The 24148-nt window shown below is 35.9% G+C and overlaps 3 protein-coding genes and 1 long non-coding RNA gene across 5 annotated transcripts in view; 2 read left to right on the forward strand and 2 right to left on the reverse strand.

The window, feature by feature from the left end:
- Positions 1-542: 542 nt before the first annotated feature.
- On the forward strand, positions 543-5211 carry LOC116775297 (intraflagellar transport protein 52 homolog). 2 transcript variants are annotated; one of them, XM_061524639.1, is made up of 9 exons: positions 543-776; positions 1049-1266; positions 1423-1558; positions 2112-2260; positions 2644-2792; positions 3201-3345; positions 3860-3963; positions 4151-4292; positions 4888-5016. In XM_061524639.1, the coding sequence occupies exons 1-9, from the start codon at positions 664-666 to the stop codon at positions 4905-4907; spliced, it is 1176 nt and encodes a 391-aa protein (XP_061380623.1). In that variant the 5' UTR covers positions 543-663; the 3' UTR covers positions 4908-5016. The 2 variants fall into 2 exon arrangements, with proteins under 2 accessions (XP_061380623.1, XP_032524056.2); XM_032668165.2 differs by having other exon boundaries at positions 545-776; positions 4941-5211.
- Positions 2667-6179, reverse strand: LOC116775299 (uncharacterized). The gene is made up of 4 exons (XR_004353825.2): positions 5459-6179; positions 4976-5097; positions 3237-3372; positions 2667-2769 (listed from the first exon to the last, which is right to left on the reverse strand). It is a non-coding gene; the product is annotated as an uncharacterized LOC116775299 (long non-coding RNA).
- Positions 6180-14628: 8449 nt separating this feature from the next.
- LOC116775457 (snake venom serine proteinase 2-like) lies at positions 14629-17939 on the forward strand. The gene is made up of 3 exons (XM_061524684.1): positions 14629-14736; positions 15230-15300; positions 17595-17939. Exons 1-3 carry the CDS (start codon positions 14629-14631, stop codon positions 17761-17763), a joined length of 348 nt encoding a protein of 115 aa, XP_061380668.1. The 3' UTR covers positions 17764-17939.
- Positions 17934-24148, reverse strand: part of LOC116775454 (nucleolar protein 4) — a 72818-nt gene continuing 66603 nt past the window's right edge. The window contains exons 7-14 of the mRNA XM_061524685.1: positions 23647-23817; positions 23001-23246; positions 21881-22027; positions 21369-21547; positions 21071-21199; positions 20888-20961; positions 20716-20805; positions 17934-20486 (exon numbers count right to left, since the gene is read on the reverse strand). Of these exons, the coding sequence (XP_061380669.1) occupies positions 20278-20486; positions 20716-20805; positions 20888-20961; positions 21071-21199; positions 21369-21547; positions 21881-22027; positions 23001-23246; positions 23647-23817 (1245 nt within the window). The 3' untranslated portion in view covers positions 17934-20277. The remainder of the gene's footprint in view (positions 20487-20715; positions 20806-20887; positions 20962-21070; positions 21200-21368; positions 21548-21880; positions 22028-23000; positions 23247-23646; positions 23818-24148) is intronic.

The raw sequence follows: 24148 nt of genomic DNA on the forward strand, positions 1-24148 counted from the left end.
TCTCTGTTGCGGATGCGTTGGCAACGTTTGTTGTTTAGGAAGAGGCAGGGGTGGGAATGAGGAAATGACAGGAAAGGGTGGAAACAGGGCAACCGGCTCATCGGACGAAACGCAGCCATTAAAGACATCTTCACACCGATCTTCTGTGAGAGGGTGGTACTTCCCCAGTCGAGCCAGACTATGTTGGAGCTGTAGTTACTAGACCAGCAAGACTCTACCACCTACAAAGTGTACTAACTGTCTTAAGAGTTAAGCGACAACATCGTCATTTTAAATCAGTTCTTAATGAATTACAAAGTTTTAAATATCGAATTTATTTTACATTTAGTTCGTTAGATTTTTTCAATACTTCTGATTACACAAAACAGTCTTTATAGCAGGCGATTTTCATAAAATACAATAATTCAATAGCAAACAATGCCGGAACATTCCGAACAATATTTCTTTAATACATAGGTAACAAATGAGGCTATTTAATTTAAACATTTCTTGGCAACATTTTTGCGCGCAATTCGTTATCCTGGCAACATCTGTTGCCTAGCAACGAGAGCCACACATAACGTGTACTGTATAAGACTAGATTCACATAATATTTATAAGCTATCAATAATTTTATTGTTTTTTATTAGATATAGAGATATATGATAAAAATAATATATAATAATGAAGGCTGTAGACACGATACTTTTTGATGTTTCGAAGAATGAAATGTTCAAGATAAATGAGAATATGAAGTTGCTGCACAGAAAGTTGAAGACAGCTTGGAAGATAATGATGTAAGTAATGTATTACTGTTTGACTTAAAAATGAACAGCACCGTAACGTCATATTGTAATGTTTTATTGCTTCCTAAATTTAAATCTTCGCAAGATATATACAAAAAGTTACGACGATTCACGAGCATAAATTCCGTAGTTACCATTATAATGCAATTATTGTGTTTATTCTAAAAAAAACTCATGTATTACAAAAAACCAGTGACATATTTGATGAAAAGAAAATATAACAATGGGAATATTTAAATTAATTTAATTATAATACTATACAGTAATCGCGACGAGTTGTCAGCTAGCGTATTGCAGGATGTTAGAGTCCTTGTGATACCCGGGCCACAGAATGTGTTCAATGATGACGAGCTCGCTCTTTTGAAGAGTGTTGTTGAGAGAGGCGACTCCGTGCTCGTGATGATGACGGATGGTGGAGAGGAAAGGATGAACACCAATATAAACTTCTTCTTAGAAGAATATGGAATTGTTGTTAACAATGGTACGTGGAGTGGAGAAAACGCTCATTGCTATTTTAATAATTTAGGCGTTTGAGATAATAATAACGAATAAATTAGAAATAAGATTTAGTCACTCCTATTATAATATATGAATTATCCATCTAGATCATGAGCTATGTAAGTTTAAATTGTTTTAGATTGTGTTGTACGTGCTAAATACCATAAATTTTATCATCCAAAAGAATGCCACATATCTAATGGCATTCTAAACCGTGCTGTTGTGAAGTATCTTATGAAAATGCCAAATTACATCAGTGAATCAGACGATTTCCTGTAAGTTATTGTGTATGAAAATTCTATTATTTCTAAATTATTTATATACAAAAAAAAATTTTAAATAATATAATAAGCAATATAAACTTCTGTCTGTTTGTTCATTCTGTTCCGCTAAACGCCAAAACAACTTAACATAATCAACTAACGTAAATATTTGACAAACAAACATACGTTATATGCTTGCTACAAAGTAATTTTTATCAAACATGTAGATACGTGTTAATAAATGTAACTAACTCAATAAATCTGAATTTCATGTTTATAAAGAACTGAATATATAAACCATACATAAAGTAAATAAAATTAATATTTTCGGATTACTACGAGTTTTTTATTATTTTTAACTACACATACCTCGTCTCATCTCGCATGCCCGTGATCGCGGTTGCTGTAAATTAACCGAAACGTCGGGAGTATGTAGTTTAAAATAATAAAAACTTGTGGTAATCCGAAAATATTAGTTTAATTTATGAATACTCGCGAAAGTCTCGGATCTCTTTACGGTACATACTGCTGCTATGTGACTAACCAACACTTGATCTGCTATCAGCGAGGACCCGCCATCACCGAACTTCGTGTATCCCTACGGCGCCACGTTGACTGTCAAAAAACCAGCTGTTGGTATCCTCTCCAGCAGTGACGTCTGCTATCCGGTTAAAAGACCGCTAGCCGCTATGTATACTTCAGAAAAAAGTGGTGGTATATACGATTTTACTTCTTAAAATAAACTATACGGGATGTTTTTTTTCTGTTTCCTTACATAATGATGGTAATATAATTAAAGTTTTGCTTATATTTTTATGTTAATTAAATAAATAAAAGAGTGAAATACTTAATATTAACACTCCGACATTTTATTATGTCAGACTTTAACCGACTTCGAAAAAGGAAGAACTCCTTCGATGTATATAATTTGTTTTAAATTATTTTGGGAAATTGAACTTTTTGTTTATGATTTTTAAATTTATTTTAAAATTCATTTTGTTTATAAAAACTACTGTTATAGTTTGTATATAGTGTTTATTGAAATCGAAGATCTCCTAAAGGAACATCTAAGATTTGAAACATTAAGTTGCTTTCAGGGAAGCTTTTCGTCATTGGATCGGGACATTTCTTTACTGATCATTATTTAGAGAGCGAGTGCAATGACCTCATTCGTGAATTAATTTTCAATCACCTCGGAGGTATGACGGAGTTGGTCTTAAACCCTGTGGATATAGAAGACCCTGATGTAAGTATATTCATTACTTTACATATAAACAGTATATTATAAGTATTTCACTTTTCATACAAATTAATAAACACCTATAATATCCAAAATGATTTGAAAATCGTTATTTGTATATGTTTTTGAATTAATTAGAACGTCCACCTGAAGATGACCTTCAGTATTTTTAAATCGACATTATTCTAAGGGCCATGTAATAAATAAAAATATGAAAAGAACTTATAGATTAGGAAAAATTAAGACAAATTTCTGAACTTCAAACATCAAACAAAACGCATTATAAACGATACTACTTATATCACGTGATTCTACGTATCAAATCCTTTTAACCGAGTTACATATATCTAGGCAAGATCTGATATTAACAAACGGATACAATTACAAAATATCTGTCACATATTATCAATACAGGTGAGTGAGTATCGCACGTTGTGTGATACTCTCTACCTGTCTCTCCTCTCGCTCCCCGAGCCTGCGTCTTGTCCACCTCCGCGTTTCACCCTTCATCCACACGCCCTCGTCGCTTGGAGGCTGTTCTCACTGAATCTGTCGCATTGTGAGTACATTATAGCTATTATGTTGCCTGCAAAGAGAATACATCAAGAAGATAGTGAATAAATATATCGAATAAAATTTAAAGTTTTTGCGAATGTGAGCTTTAACACGAAGATGCCGGCAAAGAAATTTCAATTTGATCAGTCACACAAGGAAATACAATTAAGATTTAGTGGAAAGAACTCTAGCTGGGCGTCGATTGTTTGTTATTGTTTTCGTTTTCTATTCCTTGAAAAGAAAACATCTTAGCATTCAATGGATTCACCGTGCGGATGCCGGGTCCATCGTTGCAGGGAGAGGAACTTCAACAGTGTTGGGACTTGCGACCCAGGTGTAGGTTTAAGGGGCCTCTAACGCGCGTTTTGAATTATTATCTCACAATAATAAAAACACCAAGTATATTATGGTCATACACTTTTAAAATCCATAAAAAATTTCACTCTATATATATGTAAGTAAATGTAAATATTTCTAATGTAATTAAGATGTCGTTTCCTTCATTCTATATTTACCAGTGCCGGAAGTCTTAGAGCTGTATGGAGAGCTCAGAATTAAACATGAACCTTTAAGACTGATAGCGCCACAATTCGAGACGCCGTTCCCACCGCTACAGCTTGCGGTAATATATTTTTTTATTTTAGTTATTATCAAGAAACTGAAACAGCTGATTGTCAATTCATTTCCAAAATATGGTGAAGTCTATCAACTTATAGATATATTTAGCTTCTCCATGGATCTGATTTTTCATATCTCTCTCTCCCCTCCCCTCCCTCTCTCTATATATGTTGCCGGTTTTATATGTGAAGGTATTCTCCCCAACATTCCGTGAGCTCCCTCCGCCGCCCCTGGAACTGTTTGATCTGGACGAAGCGTTCAGCTCGGAGAGGACGCAACTCGCCAGGATACTCAACAAGTGTATACAACCACAGACAGACAGGATGGCTCAAGGTAAAGAAACAAGACAAGTAAAGAAATATAAAGCTAAAAGTTGAATATAGACAAATTATTTATCTTCTTCATAGAGATAGCAAAACGATCGAATGAAGTTACTCAAAATTGATTTAACTACCTACAGAAAATCTTGATCTTCCTTATACTAAAATTTTAAGTCGTTGTAAGATGAAATAAAACGTTCAAATTTATTTAACAACAGAAATGTTAGTCGACCGTGAATTTATTTATTTTTTAATACTATTTAGTATTCTTCGTACAAAGTTGACAATGTGAATTACGCAAAGATTTCATATATACGGGACAATTTTAACACGATGTTTCGTAAGCCAAGAGTTCAGATCTTGCTTTATAAGTCATTATTAAAAACTGAATATATAAGAATTGATAAGAATTCCCTTTATACGTTATATTATTAAGACATTTCGACTTCACATTCAATACAAGAGTAAATTTCACTGATTTTCTGTAAAATTCTGTATTCTCAGTCCCAATTACATATGTTAATTGACACATTTTTTTCCGTTAATGTAAATACGATCTTACATCATAATCTTAATCTACACTATCTAGTTAGTTATAATATACACAGGTATGTATATGAGGGACTGAATTCGGCCATTGTACAAATAATGTTTTCACGAGGTGACAATCGCCAAACGGAGTCGGAACTAGAGTACCTGGTCCGTGAGTGCGGACGAGCGGTCAGATTGACCCGGGCCCTGGAGGACGGGCCGGCTGTTAGTGTCCTCCACCAGCTGGCGGTACAGGTGGCCACATTCAAGAAGATCGCACCCAGAGACTAGAACACACAGACATACATATTTTATATATAACGTAAAAAATAAGAGACGAAGATCAAAACAGAAGGCTTTGGAGGGAAGTCGTAATGTGAATAAAATATATTTGAGTTAAATACGTTGTTTTTTTTTGTGTACGACACGTTATAATCATGCCGAATATATATGTTGTTATTTATTTATAAAATTATAAAGAACGTAAGATATTTATTGTACTCGGATTCATTACAGTTAATATGGCATTAAATTTCAGCCTACCCTGCATATTTTCATTGAAATTCATATAGTCCTTTTATCAGTAATGTTAATATAATTACTTAATAATATTTAGTTAAAATTAATAAAATAAAAATATATACTCACAGTCACGGGTTTTACGCAAAGTATCACATTTAAGTTAGTTAAGTCGTAATAAGGTTTAAGCTACGTCTACTTAGAAACAAATAATTGTGAAGGATTGGTTTTTTTAAGGTTGGAAATAAATTTTTATTTAATTATATGAAAATGAATGACAGTCCCAAAAAAAAAATTAATCTTATATTTTTGAGAATACAATTTCTTTAAAAAAATATATTTAAATATAACATTTTAAGTGTCCAAAACAAGTGAAAATCAACTGTAAAATATTTAAGCATTACTGTTCCTACAACATAAATTGTTCGTATATTTTCTAAAATAGTAATGTTTTGTTGTTTTTGCATTTGACGGTAACTATAATTGAATTATCCGTCTGATGAGAGGTTCAGGCGTGGCATTGATTATGCAGTTTAGTAGTCGGCAGCTGCTTTCAATATGAAAATTATTGTTGATGAAAGGCGCATGTTTAATGGTCGTTGCTATAATATATTTCTTAATAAAAAATATACATTTTTTTTTCTTTTATAACCCAAAAACTTGTCCGTATAGACACTTAGTGTTTGATCGTCTTAAAAAAAATATCTAAAATATTGTTTCTATCGAATTTTTTATTAACGACTTAAGTATATTAACACCAGGTATAAAAAAAAATGTCCTGTAATATTTGGTTTTGAAGTTGCAATTTTTTTTTGTTTTTTATTAAAGACATTATGAAACGGAATTGCATACATACGATTGGAATCTTATCGCTTGTTGGAGATCATAAAAATGTCGTAAAAACAAGAGTTCGTGCACGTGGTCATATTAAACTTCTCACAGAATGAAGACGCTGTTCATATTAATTATAATATGCGTAATACAATATAAATGTGACGATGATTTGGAACCGACGGTCTTAGTAAAGACATTGCCAAAAAAAGTCCAAATGCCATTACAGAAAGGTATTAAAATCATAAATGCGAGGAAATTCAACAAACTAAAAGCACAGGAGAGCCGCAAGGCGAATTATAAGAAAAGAGATAAAAAGGTGACGTACACAGCGTTCCCGCCGATAGCTGTTAAAGTTGTGAAGACTTCGGCTGAGAAAAATTACTTCCAAAATGCCAACGACGAGAGAAAACCAAGGGTGAAAAAGGTATTGCCCGAATACGAACTCACAGTTTTTAGGAATAAGAGGTCATTAGATAATACAGAAAACAATAGGGAAACACGGAGAAGAGTAAAAGCCAAGAGATATTTAAGGTCCAAAGATAAAACGACCAAAATTCATAAGAAAATAGGTAGAGGTAGCAGACAGAAGAGAAATCAAAAACATGATCAGCAAGAAAAATTGATATCCAAACGGACTAAAGATAATATATCATACGTTTACAAAAAACATAAAAGCAATAAGAGGTCAGGGGCGAATCTTAGGGTAGGAAAGAAAAGATCGACCATAGATTTGAAATACACAGAGAAAGTTCGTGACGCGGATCAGAAAAAGAAGTTGATTAAACGGAACAAGAAATTAAAACGTCAAAGATTATTCAGAAAAAGGGAAGACGGTAAAGGTAAAAACAGCAAGTTAAACTTATAATAAAATATTTAATACAAATGGGCTTTTACTAAACGAATTACACAAACCCACTCACTATAAACCATTGAACGCGTGCATTACCCTTATAAAAATAAAACAGAGAGGATTTTTTGTTTTTAGTTGGATATAGGAGGCTTATAGCTGGTAGAGATGCCATGATTAGAGAGTACCCTTATGTGGTGTCAATACAAAAAGGTCGCGAACATTGGTGCGCCGGCGCATTGCTTAACCAAAGGCTCGTTATTACAACAGCCAACTGCATATGGAAGTAAGTTTCTTAAAAGGTTTATAAAATAATTCATATTACCTTCAGTATAACGATTTTTTTAAATTAAATCATGTTTAAGCCTAACATGTTGTTAAAATGTTTTAAAGATTGTTAATTATACTTAGGTCTGAACATGTAAGCCGCATGAAGGTGAGAGCTGGTACACGTCATATGGACCGGAAGGGTCAGGTGGCTAAAATTATGGAGGTGGTGAAACATCCGCTGTGGAATATAAGAGGAGGACCAGACAATGATGTTGGGCTGCTTCTACTGGACCGGAATATTAAGTAAGTTTAAATGTACTCACGGTCTTGGACTATACTAAAAATACGGATTAAATTCTTTGAAAACAGGGATTTATGTTACGAAAAGGGAATTATTACTATGAAAAGATAAGTTTTTCATGTGTTCTAGTGATTTTCTACCACGGCTCTTCTCTCTTACGGTCTAGCTGATATAAATATAACGACACATTTACTGTATTTTATTGCTTTAATTACCGTTTTAATGATTAATTGAGTGGTTTGTATTTATAATTGATATTGGATTATTCTTTTACCCGTAATTAGAAAAATTGTCGGTCTTATTCTGTATTCAGCGCTGTAATCTTAAAATAAGGAACAACCGTCTAGTGAACTGGCGATTTATATTTTATTACGCGATAAGTGCTTTGTAATTTGTTCCGGCGATTGTAGCAATTTATACATTAGATGTAGTGCTGTTGTCGAAGATCAAAGAAAAGAAAACGAGACCTTTATCGATTTTTTTTTAATGTTCCAAATGGGCAAACGAGCACACGGCCTACCTGATGGAAGGTAGTCATCGTCGCCCATGGACATCTGCAACATAAAGGGTGTTGCGGATGCGTTGCCGGCCTTGATTGTTTCGTAGGTATCTGAATAGCTGATGTTTGAAAAAATTCATACTATAGCTTTCTTGGAAAACCTTAAGGAAAACCTGGACGCTCGTACAGTCTTGCAACTGAATGCATCTAGGTGATGTGGATGACATCCAACCCTACGGCGAGTAGTGCGATGGTAAAATGGTGACTATGGTACTGTATCAAACAGTTCCAAGGAACATTTCCCGTTGTACAGACGATAGAACACACAGAGGGAGCTCACATCCCTTCAGAGGCTTCAGGGTTCTTGATCGTCTGTGAGCATGGGATCGCTAACAATACGAACTGTCTGACGTTGTATGGAGTGAAGTGGAAGGAGTTGGTACTGGTGGGCACCGGACCAAAGGTGAGAACAATAGTCCATGTGGGGTTGAACCAGTGCTTTGTATAATGAAAGCAAGTATCCCGGTGTGAACTACCGTCTCACTCTAGTCAGTATCCTTAGTTTTTAGAAGCTAGTTTAGCCTTATCCTCCAAATGTCACCGAAATTGAATATCGTTAACTATGTCAAAGTTATATTTATCTAAACTAGATTCGGCTTGCCCCATTCGGAGACCTGCTTCAGGGAGGTCTCAATTTCAGACACAAGTCTCTTTCTGCTTCAATATTAGCTCGGTCCATGTAATCAGCTTCACCAGTACTGTGATCAGCATAACACTAAATGTTGCAGCATGTCCTTGATATGCAGATTGAATAGTGTTGGTGATAGCACTGATCCTTGAGGTACGCTAGCGTTAATGGGCATGGGTTCCAAGCATAAACCGTCAACAACGACCTGTATGCTTCGCCCATGAAGGGAGCTGGAAGGAATGAAGGGTAGTTCGTAAGATGGTAGCTTCGATAGATGTGCGCGATTTCAGACCCGATTTCGAGAGGTGTGCGCGATTCCAGACCCGATCAAAGGCCTGTCCGTTATCAAGGCTGACCACCACGGCCTCCCCTTTGCTCTGAATGGCTTCAGCCCATCAATGCGTGAGGTAAACTAGGAAATCCTCAGCTCTTCGTCCGTATCGAAAACCATACTGACAGGTCACTAATAAGCTAGTTGACCCATAAGTTGCGTATTGATGATTCGCTCCATCACCTTTGAGAGCAGGAACGTAATCGCAATAGGCCTGTAATTGGACGGATCTTTGCTTTCGCCCTTCTTGTGAGTAGGGTGGCCACTTTAATAGAAAAAGGAACTTTCCCAGTAGTATAAGAGAGTGAGAATAGGAGCGTTAGAACCGAACACAATTCAGGAGCAAACGTCTTAAGCACAGCAGCTGGGATAAATAGTCCACAGAAATAGCCTTGTACCGCTTTGGCGAGAGACAAAAAGGGACGAGTTCCGAGGGGACTTTCAAGAGCCTCGCACCAATCCTGCGGACGTGCTGCTTCTTTGCTCTAGCAATCTCCTTCTTACAAGACCTGGAAGCAACATTATAACCTTTTTTCAATTCGGAAACCTTATGATCCTTCGCAGCTAGTGCTGCAGCCCATGTTCGATATTTCAGCTGTTTCGATCGTGACATTCCTGTACAGGACTTACCGAAACAGGGTTGCGAATTGCCACCCGTGCGAATAACAGAGCTGGGAATGCTACGTATCATTCCCAGCAGAATAGTATCCACAACGGCTTTCGTGGAGATCGAAGGACCCTCCGAAGAAAAACATAACTGCCTCCAGAGGTAGGTTGCGTAAAATTCATCCCCGTCTGTTGACTTGTAGTGCCATACAATACGTCTGCCAGGTGGACAGGGAGTCGTTGTTTGCGCTCATTGTGCCTCGGAGTGCACCAAACAGTGATCAGATGACCCAAATGGTGCAGTAACGGTCACCTGGTAGCAGTCCGGGCGAGTGGTCAGCAAAAGGTCCAACAAGGAGGGAGTATGGTCCTCAATATCAGGGATTTGCGTGTGTTCTGGTACTAGTTGTGTTATACCAGTTTTTCCAGATAAGTCTGTGGTACGTGATCCTAACTATTCGCAATGATCGGCGTTTAAGTCGCCTAGGATTCTCTCTTCTAGGATTCGTTAAACCTCTTCGCTGGGTTACCGCTGGAGAACAAAATGTATAACCTCCTGTACGTATCCAAAAAGACGGTCGACTTCGGTGTTACCACTATGGGACCTGTATAGGCACCTGTAGATACGTCTTGAGCTACCTTTGTCAACCCGCACCTACATCACTGACAGGTCCCTATGTTCAAGGCTGACAAGACGTTGGAACTAATATCCTCCTTGACGTATAAGCACTCTTCGGCTCGCGGTAGAAATAGGTGTTTACGTTTGTAACCGAGATAACGCAGATACGACGTATCTTAGTATTGGATATTTTCGTCTCGGTCAGAAATAACAAGGCCGGCTGAACCGAGGGCCTCCCATTCAACCCGAGGTTGCAAACTGGGTTCCACTCTGGTCTCTCCCTCCGGCACAGTGAACAACCGACGAGTTTTCGTCATTGGCGGTGGGATAGCCTCCTAGATCGGGACAGTCTAGGTTTGGGTCCCCTACGTACCAACGGGCGCCCAGCGTTGAATCGTTTCGTCTGGTCTCCCTGGACCCTAGCCCAATGAAACACGCTCAACATCTTAAAACGGACGTAAGATAATGCAGGACAGAAAGTCAATGAACACATCAACATCCCGGGAGAGGAAAGGGTGAGAAAAGGGAAAGGGCAACCAGCTCTCTCACTCATATAACGAAACGCAGCCATTAAAGACTACTTCACTCCGATCTTCTGTGAGAGGGCGGTGCAAAGGAGCAAGGATACTGGACTATAAACACAATATTGAAAGATATTGGTTTGACGGTGAAATAGTGAATATTTTCCACTTATTTATAATATTTATCAGTGACGTTTCAGGACTAAGTAGATTTTACTTCCCTCCTGTTTAGTCATATATTTTTTTCATTTAAACTATAAAATGCCTAATAAATATAGTAAATGTATAGATACAAAACTAATGTTTTTTCTAATAAAAACTACATCTTATTTTCAATAAGATATATAGATGATTTGTTATTTTTCTGCCATCTAGGTTTTCTGACTCAGTCCATAGCGTTGATCTCCCGAATCGTGTGATGTGGCCGGCCTTCGAGGATGTCTGGGTCACCAGCTGGGGTTCCAATAGAGTTGGTTTATATCTTTTAATCTAATTTAACTATTTCTTTTATTTTAACTAAGTATTACATGTGTTTCGACGTTTATTTTTAAAACAATTATGTATGTGTTTTACGAGACGACTGTCGTTTTGTTGTGACGTCTTCGAAACGAACACACCTTATTTATTTAAACGAGACAATATTATTAATGAATTAAAAAAAATTTAAAGTGAGACGAATAAGAAGGCATTAAAAATATAGAACAGACGGAAATCTATGTCATTTCTAATCCGAACATCAACTTTATGAAAAATTAGAAAAATTTTTAATGAAAGAATGGAAATTCCCTCTACCTCCAGGTCAACACTGCAACCAGCTGTAAGAGTACACGTCGAATAAAAATTACAAATCAGTTCCTTCCAATATCCAGCTTCTGGTGGTATCTATAATCTATAAAATCAGTTGCTTTTATCTAGCGTGACGGTGTATACGACAGTATATCCAGCACGCTCCAAGTGTATCACGCCATGTTGATGAGCAACGAGCAGTGCAACAACGTCACCACGTGCCCGTCACTGAGAACTTCTTTTGTGTCACACAGACCGGAAGACGCGCGCCGTGCACTGTTAGTAGATACTACTTATCAATACGAAAGCTTGTGAGGATGTGGGGATCTTTGTAGCTATTACAACATTAATATACTGAACAGATTTTTGCGAAACTTTCCTATAATGTAAATTAGAACTCGGAATAATATATAGGGTATTTTTTATTTCATTCTGTGTAGTTTATATTGTTACACATTGTGGCATACATTATCACACTATATAGGGTGCGACTCGGAATTTTGCATGTTAAACCTAAGTTGACATGTGAATGATAGTACTGTTGTGTAGTATGGAGTCATGATACAGACGATAGATGGCGCTGGCGGCCGGTTGACATTTTAATCAAGTATACAATGTCTTCCCTAAAAACCCAATTCCGAAGCCCATATATTCTATTTAGTATCGAGTTATCTTCTTATCGTATATGTTAAGTTCAATATTATTTAACCAGGAAGCACTTACTTTGATATAATTAATTGTATATTAATCATAACTTTTAATTAATTTCAGCGCGACACGGGAGCGCCTGCGGTGAGTGATGGTGTTTTATGGGGCCTAGCCTCATGGGGGATACGTAAACTGTAAGTAGTTAGATATAATTTCGTATCCTTAGTACGAGTTATCGTTATCAACTTTAACATTTTAGTTAAAGAGTTTTAATGACATTAACAACATAAAATCGAATATAGTAAAAACGCATTTTATAAATAAATTATTTATGAGTATATTGCTTACTGTGAAATAATTACTTTTAAAGTCATTACTTTAGAAAATTATTATGTTTAAACTTTCCTCTGTCAAGCTGCTTCTAAAGCAGATAAAAAATTTACCTTTACAATAAATTTTGTATTATGCTTCCAAAGACGTCCGAAGTCTCGCTTGATGAAGAAAATTGGGTATTTGATGATGATGATGAAATAGATTGAGATGCTTTGGCTTCATGTACTGGTTTAATGCCTTGAGATTGAAATTTTTTTTATTTTTTCTGTCGGATTTCGATATTATGAATAGAGGGGAGATGAAGGGCGGTGTAAGGGTCGCTGGCTCCTAAACCTTCAACCGAATCAAACTCTGAATTTCGATCGACATTAAATGTGAAGTTGGAGTCTAAAACTTTATTTAAAACATTTAAAGTTGGGAAAACTAGCGGCGGTGGATTGTTGAATGGTATCCTGAGAACAGTAATTATTTTGCGGATTGATTTGGGTTGATTGAAATGAAGACAAATTTTTATAAAATTTCTGAGACTACCGCCTGAAAAAACCTTTAAGTCATTTATTATTATATCCCGGCCTTCCACCTTCTGCTTTATATTTTCTCCCTCCTTTTTTGTAGTTGAGGAGCTCTTCGGATGAAATCCGATACGGTCCTTGGCTTCGTCTTGTTTGACTTTAAAATTGTTACTTTGACGACCTCGAAACGATCTGATATTGGCGGATGAGATCGAAGGCTCGGGCGATTATGGACGAGAACGGTTAGATGTTAAAGTTTGTTTTTGTAATTTATCTACCCCACCAATTTGTTGTAAATATACTGATAGCTGGCCGGGGTCAAACATTAATTCGTAAGAAGGACGTATTTTATTAAGGTTTTCTTTCATAAATTTATCTTTTAATTTTTTAACAAAATTCAGCTCGTTTGTCGCAAATTATTTGCAGTATTTCGTGAGTAACTGTTTGGTAATCGGAACCGTTTCCAAATAACGTGTTTAATTTTTCATAAACAATGGTCACGTTAAGTCGAATGTCAGCAGAGACACACCAATCAATCAGAATTTGTAAAGCAGAATTTATCGCTTTATTTTGGGCTAAAAATGCTTTGGATATCGCGGCAAAACTACGTTCCATTAAAGGAGTCAAAGGATCCTTTAAACGTCGCAGCTCCTCATTTACTTTTAGTTCAGTAAATGCTGGGAAGGCCGCCTATTTTATCTGAATGTCTGTATAACGATCCGCATTCCAGTCAGGTAAGTCAAATTTTTGCATAACTCTTATTTTGTCGACACGAGCCTGCTTTGCTTTCGGTAAAGTTGGTTCTTTGACCGCCACGTTCAAATTTACAATACTACCCGCATCTGATTTCGAGGGACATAAAAATTTTTCATTGACCGACAATACCGAATTATTTGTTTTTAAATAAGGGTGCTTGCACGTTTGCAGATACATTATTCGAAGCTGGAGCAAACCTTGCCGTTAAAACAGAATTTAAATGACTCACCAACTGCTGTGACAATATTTTAAACCTTTCCTCCAGATCTTGCAGACTAGCTCTCCTTTGGCGTTTCCTTTGCGGCTTTTCATGAACCGGCATCCCGAAGAGCTACCATCATTTAAACTTTTCTTTTCACTAGGCACGATATCCTCCCGATCACTCATTTTGTATTCACTTTTATTTCGAAGGGTATTGTAATAAATTAAAAAAATCGCGACAATTATTATGACTTCACAGTTTTTCGTAACGACCAGGTGCTCGGCTGGAAAAACGATGCAACAATGAAGAATTTGGTGGCTTATATTTAAAAGTTAGTTTACGGTTCGGACTGGAAGTGACATGAAGGGTGGTTTGTAATCCGTTACCGACCATTAGTAGCGACATCTGGCGGCCAAGCGAGGCGAAGACAGCGATGTACTTCGGACGTCAAACGGAACGCATAATATTAATTATCCAATGCTAGTTATGGATTTGCACTATCCCCGACGATAAGTGTTATTTAAATGGAACTAATATTTCTGATTAATGGAGGTTATTTTAAAAAATACATACTACATAATATGTAATTTCGGAGTGCCCGTCACTGAGAACTTCTTTTGTGTCACACAGACCGGAAGACGCGCGCCGTGCACTGTTAGTAGATACTACTTATCAATACGAAAGCTTGTGAGGATGTGGGGATCTTTGTAGCTATTACAACATTAATATACTGAACAGATTTTTGCGAAACTTTCCTATAATGTAAATTAGAACTCGGAATAATATATAGGGTATTTTTTATTTCATTCTGTGTAGTTTATATTGTTACACATTGTGGCATACATTATCACACTATATAGGGTGCGACTCGGAATTTTGCATGTTAAACCTAAGTTGACATGTGAATGATAGTACTGTTGTGTAGTATGGAGTCATGATACAGACGATAGATGGCGCTGGCGGCCGGTTGACATTTTAATCAAGTATACAATGTCTTCCCTAAAAACCCAATTCCGAAGCCCATATATTCTATTTAGTATCGAGTTATCTTCTTATCGTATATGTTAAGTTCAATATTATTTAACCAGGAAGCACTTACTTTGATATAATTAATTGTATATTAATCATAACTTTTAATTAATTTCAGCGCGACACGGGAGCGCCTGCGGTGAGTGATGGTGTTTTATGGGGCCTAGCCTCATGGGGGATACGTAAACTGTAAGTAGTTAGATATAATTTCGTATCCTTAGTACGAGTTATCGTTATCAACTTTAACATTTTAGTTAAAGAGTTTTAATGACATTAACAACATAAAATCGAATATAGTAAAAACGCATTTTATAAATAAATTATTTATGAGTATATTGCTTACTGTGAAATAATTACTTTTAAAGTCATTACTTTAGAAAATTATTATGTTTAAACTTTCCTCTGTCAAGCTGCTTCTAAAGCAGATAAAAAATTTACCTTTACAATAAATTTTGTATTATGCTTCCAAAGACGTCCGAAGTCTCGCTTGATGAAGAAAATTGGGTATTTGATGATGATGATGAAATAGATTGAGATGCTTTGGCTTCATGTACTGGTTTAATGCCTTGAGATTGAAATTTTTTTTATTTTTTCTGTCGGATTTCGATATTATGAATAGAGGGGAGATGAAGGGCGGTGTAAGGGTCGCTGGCTCCTAAACCTTCAACCGAATCAAACTCTGAATTTCGATCGACATTAAATGTGAAGTTGGAGTCTAAAACTTTATTTAAAACATTTAAAGTTGGGAAAACTAGCGGCGGTGGATTGTTGAATGGTATCCTGAGAACAGTAATTATTTTGCGGATTGATTTGGGTTGATTGAAATGAAGACAAATTTTTATAAAATTTCTGAGACTACCGCCTGAAAAAACCTTTAAGTCATTTATTATTATATCCCGGCCTTCCACCTTCTGCTTTATATTTTCTCCCTCCTTTTTTGTAGTTGAGGAGCTCTTCGGATGAAATCCGATACGGTCCTTGGCTTCGTCTTGTTTGACTTTAAAATTGTTACTTTGACGACCTCGAAACGATCTGATATTGGCGGATGAGATCGAAGGCTCGGGCGATTATGGACGAGAACGGTTAGATGTTAAAGTTTGTTTTTGTAATTTATCTACCCCACCAATTTGTTGTAAATATACTGATAGCTGGCCGGGGTCAAACATTAATTCGTAAGAAGGACGTATTTTATTAAGGTTTTCTTTCATAAATTTATCTTTTAATTTTTTAACAAAATTCAGCTCGTTTGTCGCAAATTATTTGCAGTATTTCGTGAGTAACTGTTTGGTAATCGGAACCGTTTCCAAATAACGTGTTTAATTTTTCATAAACAATGGTCACGTTAAGTCGAATGTCAGCAGAGACACACCAATCAATCAGAATTTGTAAAGCAGAATTTATCGCTTTATTTTGGGCTAAAAATGCTTTGGATATCGCGGCAAAACTACGTTCCATTAAAGGAGTCAAAGGATCCTTTAAACGTCGCAGCTCCTCATTTACTTTTAGTTCAGTAAATGCTGGGAAGGCCGCCTATTTTATCTGAATGTCTGTATAACGAACCGCATTCCAGTCAGGTAAGTCAAATTTTTGCATAACTCTTATTTTGTCGACACGAGCCTGCTTTGCTTTCGGTAAAGTTGGTTCTTTGACCGCCACGTTCAAATTTACAATACTACCCGCATCTGATTTCGAGGGACATAAAAATTTTTCATTGACCGACAATACCGAATTATTTGTTTTTAAATAAGGGTGCTTGCACGTTTGCAGATACATTATTCGAAGCTGGAGCAAACCTTGCCGTTAAAACAGAATTTAAATGACTCACCAACTGCTGTGACAATATTTTAAACCTTTCCTCCAGATCTTGCAGACTAGCTCTCCTTTGGCGTTTCCTTTGCGGCTTTTCATGAACCGGCATCCCGAAGAGCTACCATCATTTAAACTTTTCTTTTCACTAGGCACGATATCCTCCCGATCACTCATTTTGTATTCACTTTTATTTCGAAGGGTATTGTAATAAATTAAAAAAATCGCGACAATTATTATGACTTCACAGTTTTTCGTAACGACCAGGTGCTCTGCTATATTTAAAAGTTAGTTTACGGTTCGGAATGGAAGTGACATGAAGGGTGGTCGGTAATCCGTTACCGACCATTAGTAGCGACATCTGGCGGCCAAGCGAGGCGAAGACAGCGATGTACTTCGGACGTCAAACGGAACGCATAATATTAATTATCCAATGCTAGTTATGGATTTGCACTATCCCCGACGATAAGTGTTATTTAAATGGAACTAATATTTCTGATTAATGGAGGTTATTTTAAAAAATACATACTACATAATATGTAATTTATAAAAATAATGAAATAACGCGTAGCAATCCGTAAATATTAGTTTCATTTAAATGAATTCTCGCGAAAGTCTTAACTCTCAATATGTGTTGTTTTGGTAATATCACGTTAAGACCACCCTCAAATCCTCAGATGCGGTACGGAGCGCTTCCCGGCTATGTTCTCGTACCTGGCGTCCAAGTCTAACCTGGCCTTTATCACGAACGCCACCAACTACCTCATGTCAGACAAACGCTATTTCCCCTACTACGATCGTTTCTCTGTCACCGGAGCCCGCACGTCAACTAAACGACGAACATAGTGGTAGAAAATTAATATCAAATGAGTTTCAATATTAATGACATAATATCATATTGAGGACGTGTCACTACAAATCTTTATAATATAATGTACCGATTTTATTTTAATTCATAACAGTTCGATACATCAGGATGTGTTGTGTTAAAAAAATAAATAAATAAAACAACGTGATTTATATGAGCATATTTAATATTTTCTTTTTCAAAATTGTAAAACTCACATTTTGAAATTGCAAAAATTATAACTAAATTCTCATATAGTAACAAACGTCTTTGTATTACAATTTGTGTTATCAAATTAATAATAATCTTAAATCATTTATACTTTAATAATATATTTTGAACGTCTAACAATTCTCAACGTGTCCGTCGTTTCCGTCTCAACATCAACTGTCATATTTAATCAACTTTTTTTCCCCCCCTCTTTATAATACTATAGACATACTTTTTACAAATCACCATTTACACTACACTACGCACCGAATGAAGTTTTAGAAAAATATTGGAATGACTTCGACGTTCTATAAATAGGAGCTACTTTGTAATAAAATCTTTTGAAATTTGTCATAAAAACAACATTATCGAGGTAATTTATATCAACAATGAAACTATTAAACAACCAAATTATATACTCTGTGAGAGCGTACCTCATTCCTTATTAAATTAATTTGTTATATGTATATGAAAGTAGATCGCTAGTTATAGATATCGGTCTAAAACTAAAACATACTAACCTAGAACGTACCAACTTAATTTAAACTCGTTTGATTATAGACAATGAATTATAATAATCAATTCGATTCTTTGGCAATTTTTTTCTTTTTTTTTTTTTAAATATTCAAAAGTGAATTTACAATTTTTTAAAAACTGGCATTAGATTCTATTGAGAAATATTGGCAAAGTGGAAAAATCTATTGTACATGGTTCGGGAACCGCAAAATATATACAGATGTCGTTATCTCTTGCATTTTATTTGAATTGAATTACGAATCCAGTATAGATTTGATTCGTTGAAAAACGTCGTAGTGATTGTGTTATCGTAATATAGAACGGTGAAATGTATGTCCGCGGTTCCCGAATAGCAAAGAAACAAGCTGTAATCATTTGAATTATCATCTATATGTAAGTTAACTTATCAAAGTAATCTATTATTGTAACTGTCTAAAACACTATTGCAGAAACTAGAACTGGCCGAGAATTATAAAGAAAAACATTCATTAAGTACTTACGGCATCTAATAACGGAACATCGGATAACATACGAGGTACCTCGGAATTCGGAAACAACAAAAAGACATTAGGCCCAGAACAGACCTCCGACCGGGACCTTCATAATAAATTGAAACTTATACATTACACAATAAGCAATATCTAAAGTTAACCTACCTAAAGTACCTGGCCATAACGTCTATGGTAACAAGTATACGCAAAGATCAAAATATTGTTATTGTACTGAGCAAAGCGAAATAATTGGCTTAATATAAAATACAACTAGCAACACCGCTCTCAAATAAAAAATACAATTATATACTTTTTTTTTTTAATGACACGAAAATAATACCATTAAAATAAAAACTGGATGGAGCCAATCACGATACCGCAATAATTATTTAGAAATATATTAATCGTTTGTAAATACAACTACCGAACTATAGTATAATACAAAACAACAAATAAATTCGTGTGCTTCTTAGATCTAAAACGCCATTTAAAATCTAACTTTTAGACTCTGTTATACTAAAAACTTACGGTTTAAGAAATTATGTATCTATTCTCAAAACTTTGAATTTTAATATCCGCTGCCCACTAATAATTTTTAATTACTAATCTATCGCACCAGGCAAGAAAATTTTTCGACCTTACACTAAAAACTCCCTGATTTTTTTCTTAAGTCTAAATATACACAAAATAATGTTGTACTCTCTGATGAGTTTAGAATGGCAACACTTTTTACAATATGGCAGCTTTGAATAAACGCCGAATATATATATACTTTTTTTTGTAACTCGATATTCTAGAGATGTGACAAAGAATGCAAGAATATTATATAGCCTCGAGTCATCAGCTGAGGAATGCTTATTAAGAATTTTGCTAAGAAGATTATATTAGGGTTTTATACTGTGAGGCTTATTAGTTTTAGACCTATGTCAGGTCGCACGTAGGACGAGATTAAAGCACAATAAGAAGATTACAATAAAGACATTGTTAGTGACATATAGTTAAGTAAAGGAAAATTACACAAAATCTTTTTGGCTGTAGAATATTTGTCCAATTCAGTTACAGAAATACTATTAAACATTTAAACCTTAAAATTATAATCGTCCAAATCTCCGATTTCACCAGCGACCGCACTCAACCAACGCCAATCATAATAGACAAACAAATTACTAAACACGGCCGAAAGTCCAACATGGCCGACTGAGACGTCAAATTTTCGCGCCGAAAAAAAAAAATCTTGTCAATTGTTCAGAAATATCCGAACTTGAATCCGAATATGTCCGACAATTTCGGTCTGTCCTAGGGCTGGTTCAGCAGCAAAGCCTCCAATTCGTCCGCAGATCGTAGTAGGAAAGCAGCGGACTCGCGGTAGCCCGTGATGAGTTGCCTCACAGCCCCTACCTCGGCGTTGGACAGTTTGTGTGAGAGAAGTGACTTAGTGCTGGATCCAGATAGAGAACTCGTGTGAAGAGGAGCCGTCGAAGTCTTCAGAGACAGATCAGTCGGAGCTGGAATGGTTTTTTATCAAATATTATGCACATCTTAAGGCCGTAAAAAAATATTAATGATCAATTAAATTGCAAACTGAAAAGAAATCTTTACATTGACATTAGTTTTATTTAAAAAAAAGTAAATAAAACATAAAATTAGTTATTATTACAAAGGCTAGACATTTCATATGCGCTTTGCACGGTTTATGAGCAATTTATTCTGTGTTATAACAATGTTTCTATGTACCTGTTAAGTTCGGGAATGTGTGCGTGTGCGCCGCCATGGCTGAGAGGAGAGCGCTCTGATAGGCCGCCATGGCTGCGTTCACTCCAACACCTTCCGGAGTATAATTATTGTCAAATTAATAGACGTACTGATATTATCATACGATATTTATAAACGAAATTATTTTTTTTACCTGTTGGCGGGAGAGAAGTAAGTGTAGACAGCAGAGCGGTGCTCGACAGAGCTGATGTCGGGTTAGTTGATGAACTGTAAATAATATACATAATAACGTTTTAGGATATTTAAATAAATGGAATGCATGAAAATTAAACGCATTTTTTTCATATGGCAAGATTTATTTGAGTTTATGTGTTACCTCTGCCTCGCGAAAGTCGATGGATTTCCGAACGTATTCGGGAACGAGGGTCTAAACAGCGGAGCTGGTGATGAGGCTGGGCTGGAAGAGCAATCATCATTATTATTTGGAAAGCGGCGAACCAAAAGTCTTCATATTGGAAGGTCAGTTTTTGAATGTTAACCGTGACTGGAAGTGTTGCTATGGATTGCGTACAAGATCATGAATAACTTTTTTAAATGTTACTAACAAGAGATATTTGTCATATGGATAGTGAAAGTTATAAGGAGATATTTTTATCATATATTTGTTTATTCACCTCGCAGTTTTGCTGCCGGTGTTGCCATTGGAGTCGATCTTGAGGCTGTTGTTGTTGGTGTTCTCCAGCGCGGGGCTGGTCGCCGGGCGCGTGTCCTTGTGTGTGGAGCTGGTGACGGTGGTGGAGCTCGAACCGCTGTACAGGCTCAAGAATGACGACGTAGCTGTGGTGTCGATCGCCTGCAAAGATGTCGAACTTACAGGCGATGTCTATATATTTTTTTTTAAAGCAGAATTCAAAAATTTGATTCAGTGATGAAGGTTTTACGAAAGAGGTTCAATGTTCATGAATGCACAATGTTTCCCTGATCCATACGTTATAGTACGCATTGTGATTGTAATGGTTACAGTACTACATCACCGATCCTGAAAGTGTCGTGTGTATTGGTGCTAATCATTAAAAGCAATTAATTCCTGGATGGCTCATATTTCCTGGTGCATGCTTTGGGTTTTTGTAGCAATTGCGGGATTTTGCATATTGGGTGCAATATTGACGTCAAGTCTAAAACTGACCATGGGTTGAGGCACAGTGGGCATGGGCTGGCTTACAGGGTCAAGTCCTAGTCGCATGCGTTTGGCGTTGAGGCTCTCGTTCTCGCACGCCTGCGCCAGAATGTGCTCGGCCTGGACCGAAGTCAAGTGGGCCGGGGTCGGACGCACCTGGATGTGAAGGTCATTATTAATTAATTTGACATTCAGATCGCTTCAATGATAAATAGGTACCTAGTTCCTAACGACCTCAATATTTATTCTGACCACTCTTAAACGACTTTTCGTATTATAACAATGAAATTAATTTGTGTACTTTTTAAATTTTTAAGGATAATATTTATTTAAATTATAGCATTTTTAGCATACTACACTGGCTTTCCTTGTGGATGATAAATAAAAAATAAGAGTAAGAAATAGTTTTTTTTTTTGTGCCTTAAAAACGCAATAACTTTATTTAAGATGTGATAACTAGAACTGAATAGCGTAAGTTAAGATGCTAACTTAAGGTGCTCCAAGTTTGCGAATCATTTGTAACCATAGACTTAGTGAATGAAAAAAATTTAGATTTATTTATATATAATGATATAATGATATGATATATAATGATAATTAAATTACATATTTATATGCTAATTTTATTCTTACATTTTGAGGGTTGTCAAAAACGTAATTCACGTTTAACCTTCTTCAACGAAATGCTAATCTAATGTATAGGTTAAAATCAATATATATAGTGTTTATGTAAACATTATAAATTATACATAATAACGACGATTATATGGTGATTTAATATAAAAAACCTATTTATATTTATCCATGTATCCTCTTTGCAAAATTAACATTCCGCGTTTATGAACTACAACAAGGAACTCATTCCATTTATTCTGTTTTCGAACTAAAAATATAAAAAAAATGTCTCATTGGTATGTGTATCTTATATTATGGTTGGGGATGTCTGTGTGTTTGTTGCTACAGCTTTAAGCATGCTACAACCATTTGTTTGATATTATCTAAATGGGTATATCATTTTAAGAATATAATAATTTTACTATAGTTCTAAGAAAGTATTGGATATTCTCATGTCATCAGGTTATGGGAGTTATATTAGTGTTAGTTGCTACAGTTGCGATCGGACCCTCACCGCTGTGTCCCAGGCGTTCCCTGAGGGCGTGTTTCCCCCGTTGCCGGTCGCAGGTCCCTCGCCGCGGACCTTCTTATTCCGCCTGCAGCTCTTCAGGTATGTCCTGATCCTCTTCCTCGCCCGCTCAGCGAACTCCGGGAACTGTCGCGTGCACGAATCTATGATCGCTTGTATCTTCTCCTTCGGCTGTTTGGAGATCGGAACTATTCTGTCCAGGTTTTCATCGACGAAAAGACGAACGAACATCTGGAAAATTACTTATATTCAATTTCTTATTTATAGAAGATTACTTCTTTGTGTAAAATTTACATGTTTTCAAGATTAATTTTAAGTTTAATTTAACTTTGGAGCGTATTTCCATACATCACAATACATAATACGATCAATCAAATTTTGGGATAAATATCTATATTCAAACAGATATATACAAAATCTCGTAAAAGAAAAGAATTCAATCTATCTTGCCCAGTTAAATTGTATTTCAAATATGAAGCTCCAAATTGCTAATATATTGAAAAGAAATTATGTTATAGTCTTTGGTACAGAATGACGTCAAGTAAGTAGTAACTAACTAAACTAAAACTAAAAGATAATCTGAAAATATTATTACATACACTTGAAGATATCGTATATGTGTAATACGTACATTAAAAGCCTTGAGTCGTTCAGGATCATGATGTTGGGGATCGACGCGGTCATCGCTGTCATCATCGGAGGCGCCTCCATCATCATCGTCCTTGGTCCTATCAGATGACGAGGTTTCATCGTGAGTCGATGCCGGCTCGACCGGCGTACCCAGACCGACGTGGATTGGACTCTATAGAAGTAATCAATGTAGTAACGAAGGAACGTATTTTTATATATACATATAGATACTTATATACAAATCAAATCTGTTAGAAACCAAAATAGAAGTCTATCAATAAATAAAATAGAGTAGCTGTGTGTTGTGTCACCGTTCAAACTATTTTGAACCCTTCCTGCGGTCTTACTTACATAAATATGACATAAATTTTACAATAAACTCATTTGGTGGAGTTAAATTATATTTTTTATATAATACAAGCTCTTCATAAAAAACTGATCGAAGATTATAAAAATTAGTTTTGATCTAATTAACGGATTGCTTCTTAACTTATAATAGGATA

This window comes from Danaus plexippus, chromosome 25 (genome assembly GCF_018135715.1).
Source record: "Danaus plexippus chromosome 25, MEX_DaPlex, whole genome shotgun sequence".
In the NCBI taxonomy this organism is placed as follows: Eukaryota; Metazoa; Arthropoda; class Insecta; order Lepidoptera; family Nymphalidae; genus Danaus; species Danaus plexippus.